Source organism: Scaptodrosophila lebanonensis, unplaced genomic scaffold (assembly GCF_003285725.1).
Source record: "Scaptodrosophila lebanonensis strain 11010-0011.00,11010-0021.00 unplaced genomic scaffold, SlebRS2 tig00000001-arrow-pilon, whole genome shotgun sequence".
Taxonomy (NCBI): domain Eukaryota; kingdom Metazoa; phylum Arthropoda; class Insecta; order Diptera; family Drosophilidae; genus Scaptodrosophila; species Scaptodrosophila lebanonensis.
Window position 1 is genome coordinate 3,018,246 of NW_022060529.1, and position 3,881 is coordinate 3,022,126.

A 3,881-nucleotide genomic window follows, 5' to 3' on the forward strand; every position below is an offset into this window, starting at 1 on the left:
CAATACATGTACGAAACATTTTTATTTTTCTTAATTTAATTTTATTTTAATAAATTATCAAACTGTGCTGTCGATACAAATTACTATAAGATGTTTTATATTATATTAAAATATATTCTATTACAATAATAATTATATTAAAATATATTATTTTACAATAATAATTATATTATAATATATTTTGTTACAATAAAGATATAAAATAATATGAAGTTTTCAACTTTAAAACAAATAAGAAAACCTCCAAATTACTCAATATATAATAATATCTATAAATGCCCCCGACACGTTAGGGGAATTTTATTTACCATTTGGCCAACTATCCCCGATTCTTAATCTCTTCTTATAATATAATATATCAACAAAACGTTAAGATCGACCAATTTTTTCCACTTTCCATCCATTATCTTTGGGGTGTATTTGACATTTTGGAACCGAATTTCGGAGCTTGACTCGAATATTTCAATGCAAATCGAATATAATTCGTAAATTAAACATTAAGTTGTGTTATGACAAAGAAATTTTACACATATAAACATTCACACAGATATTTGTCAGAAATAAATAAAAAATAAATAAATAAAAAAAAAATAAAAATCAGTGAAAATATTTACGAGATGATCTAGTAATACTTGTAGTATTACAAGAATATTTCACATGTTAGCTCAGTAACCATACCTTTTAGTATCAAAATTGTTTTTAGACATTTACAATCACACAAAACAAAATTTTGGTAACCTTTCAAACAAAAATCCCTAAATTCTAAAAAGTTTTCATTATGTCGCTGCGCCAATGTACTGCTAGTCTGATGAGGCAGATCAATAATCCGTTTGTGCGATCCAATCTAATAAACAGAATGGGATTGCCAGCTACATCATTCGCATCTCTGCATGCACGAATGTTCAGTGATGACAAAGAAATTAAAAAGTGTATGGAAAAAGCAGCTCAAAAGAAGAAGTGCAAAGAAGAGGCTCTAAAGAAAAAGTGCAAAGAGGCGGCGCAAAAGAAAAAATGTGCGGAAGAAGCGCAAAAGAAAAAATGTGCTGAAGAAGCGCAAAAGAAAAAGTGTCAGGAAGAGGCTCTAAAGAAAAAGTGCAAGGAAGAGGCTTTAAAGAAAAAGTGCGCCGAAGCGGCTCAAAAGAAAAAGTGCGCCGAAGCGGCTCAAAAGAAAAAGTGCGAAGAAGCGGCTAAAAAGAACAAGTGCGGAGGAGCGTCTAATAAGAAAAAATGAGGCGATGAAGAAGAGCAAAAGCAAACGTGAATGGAAGAGCAAAAAAATATATAAAACTGAAAGGCAAGTGAAAATTAAACATATGAAAGATTGTTGAAGAAAATTTCTTTATTTGTGTCTCCACATACATGAAACTACAGTGAAGAAAAATTACAAGGAAAGGACACAAAAGAAGAAAAGCAAAAAACAGTAAAATAAGCGGGTAGAAAAAAAGTGCGAAGGAGCAGCTCAAAAGAAAGGGTGCAAAGAAACGGCTCAAAATAAAATTCGATGAAGAGGTTCGAAAGAGAAAGTGGAAGAGAGGTTCTAAAGAGAAGCGACTCAAAAGAAAATATGCGATGAGGTGGCTCAGAAGAAAGGGTGCAAGGAAGAAGGGAAACTGTATCACATACAAATTAAAGAATTAAAATTGGGAAAATCACAAGTACAACTTTCTGAAACAAATTTTTTTTAATAATAATAATAGTAATAAATAACTATATAATTAAAGCTATATGTACGTGTTTACACATTTTTATATACTATTTAAAATTGAAGATTTAGTAATAGCCTATTGAAATCCAAATATGGTTCTTCGGAAGCGTTAAAAATATAGTTCCTCTAAAGCTGACCTGAGATAATCGTAGATCTTTGGGGTCTCAGCACATCATTGAGTTATAAACAGTTTTTGAACACAAAATCGAAACGAATTTTGTTTATAGGAAAATAAGAAAGAAATTAAATTAAATTAGAACAGCCACCTTATGGAAAAGCAGACCTACTTTTTTTAATTTAAAGCGTGACGGGACAAAAAGGTCTTTTGCTTAAATTACAATGAAAATTTCCACCTGCCCTAAACCGAAATCTCTCTTTTTCTTTCTATAAAACTCTCTTTTCAGCCATCTGCATGACTGTGAGACAAGCCTCCCCTCACCCTTTTACCCGAAATGAGATTCATTTTTTTATATTTCATTTATTTTCTGTTGCATTTAACTCATTAGCTACAAGTATTCATAACCTTTCCTTTCTCTTACACATTTTTGATTCAAAATGATTATTTAAATGTTTGCTCACAGGCTTATGAAAAAGTACCCATTCGATTTTCGTTTTATTTTTTCCAGTGTGCTTACAATATAGCAATGGCCATGGCTAATTTATGTCCGCTTCATGCGTCCCCACTGCTGGCTGTTTAAAGCACTACCGAAAAGTTGTGGCACATTTTTCCTTCTTGCTCTCTGTGGTGCTCGTAAATCTTTTCAACACTTCACTTCTTTTCGAGCCCCACAATGGCTTTATTTACTCCATATTAATATTAAGTTCATTGTGTCAAGTTGGCAGCGCCGATTTCTTATCAGTTTCCTTTTTAATTTTAGTCGCGCCAGCGACGACAATGACAACGATGAGGAAGGCGACGCGTCGGGATGTCGACGGCACTTCTCCGGGCTGGCTCGACTTGGCTCGGCTTGGCTTGGTGGGGCTTATCTGCCGTTTGCCTGGCATTTACAACAACGCCTGACAGCTTCTTCTTTGGCGCCAGGACTCTCTCACAATGGCAGTTCTGCGAGCGCTGATATTTTTTCTCCTTCTCCACTTTTTTTTTTTTGCTTTTCTGGATTGCCGGTTTAAAGTATCTCTGTCTGTCTGTCTGCCTGTCTTTAACTTTGAGTGCACCGCATAATTAACATTACTTGCGCCTGTCAGCTTTCATTACGAGAGGAAGACTGGCTCGGATTTGAAACCGCACAGAAAACACACCTGACACACGATGCCAAAAATCACTTAAAGGGTTAAAACCACAGGGCTAAGAAGTGGCTAAGACTCAGAGTCAGCCCACACCTACATATCTACATATCTAGAAAACAAATGAAGATGACAATCATCTACCGCAAGTCAAATGTCGCATGTAATTTTAAGCGGCAAATTCTAAATTAGCAACGTCACGTAGAAAGCCAGAAATCCCCAAAAAAAAGTTGCTCCAAAATAATTTCAGGGCACGCATCAATGAAATAATTTAGAAAAGTGCGTTCGCTGCCGCTTGACGCGAAGTGTGTCTGCAATTATTTTGATAATAATAATAACGATGATGATGATGATGACTAGGACGATACTCAGACAACACACACACACATACAGGCACACAGGCACACACCCATGCAAATGCGGTGCGTTCTATTGGGAAAGCAAAGTCGGGGATCAACCACCGCGAGCTCAAGTGTCGTGGCTCAGCGTTTGTCAGCGGGTGGCTTGCATTCTTCTATAGCTTTAATCATGACGCATTATCAACGCTTTGATAGCTATGATATATAGTTATTTGGTGCCTTCAAGAACATCTGCCGTGCTTTGCCATTTATAGTGCAAATTGAAAAGTTTGCACGACTTTCAAACAAACTCGCAAGGAAGGGCAAACAAATGAAAGGCATTTTTTCTGATTATCGGTTCGAAGGGCAAGGACAAACTCAATATTTACACAATTGTGTTTAAATATTTAATTTTGCAATCACATTTATCGCTCGTAGTGGAATCGACTAAGAATATTATTTATACAGAGGGGGCCATAAGTATTTACGCACCTGCAATTTTTTAACATATTCTATTAACGAACATGTTGATAACGGCTTATATGATGAAAATATAAAATATACTATAAACAAAATTATTCCTATAAGTTGTA

The 3,881-nt window shown here is 35.0% G+C and overlaps 1 protein-coding gene across 1 annotated transcript; it reads left to right on the forward strand.

Annotated features, from left to right (window-relative positions):
- Positions 1-736: 736 nt before the first annotated feature.
- Positions 737-1,724, forward strand: LOC115634100 (axoneme-associated protein mst101(1)-like). The gene is made up of 2 exons (XM_030531657.1): positions 737-1,294; positions 1,372-1,724. Exon 1 carries the CDS (start codon positions 779-781, stop codon positions 1,229-1,231), a length of 453 nt encoding a protein of 150 aa, XP_030387517.1. The 5' UTR covers positions 737-778; the 3' UTR covers positions 1,232-1,294; positions 1,372-1,724.
- The last annotated feature ends 2,157 nt before the right edge of the window (positions 1,725-3,881 follow it).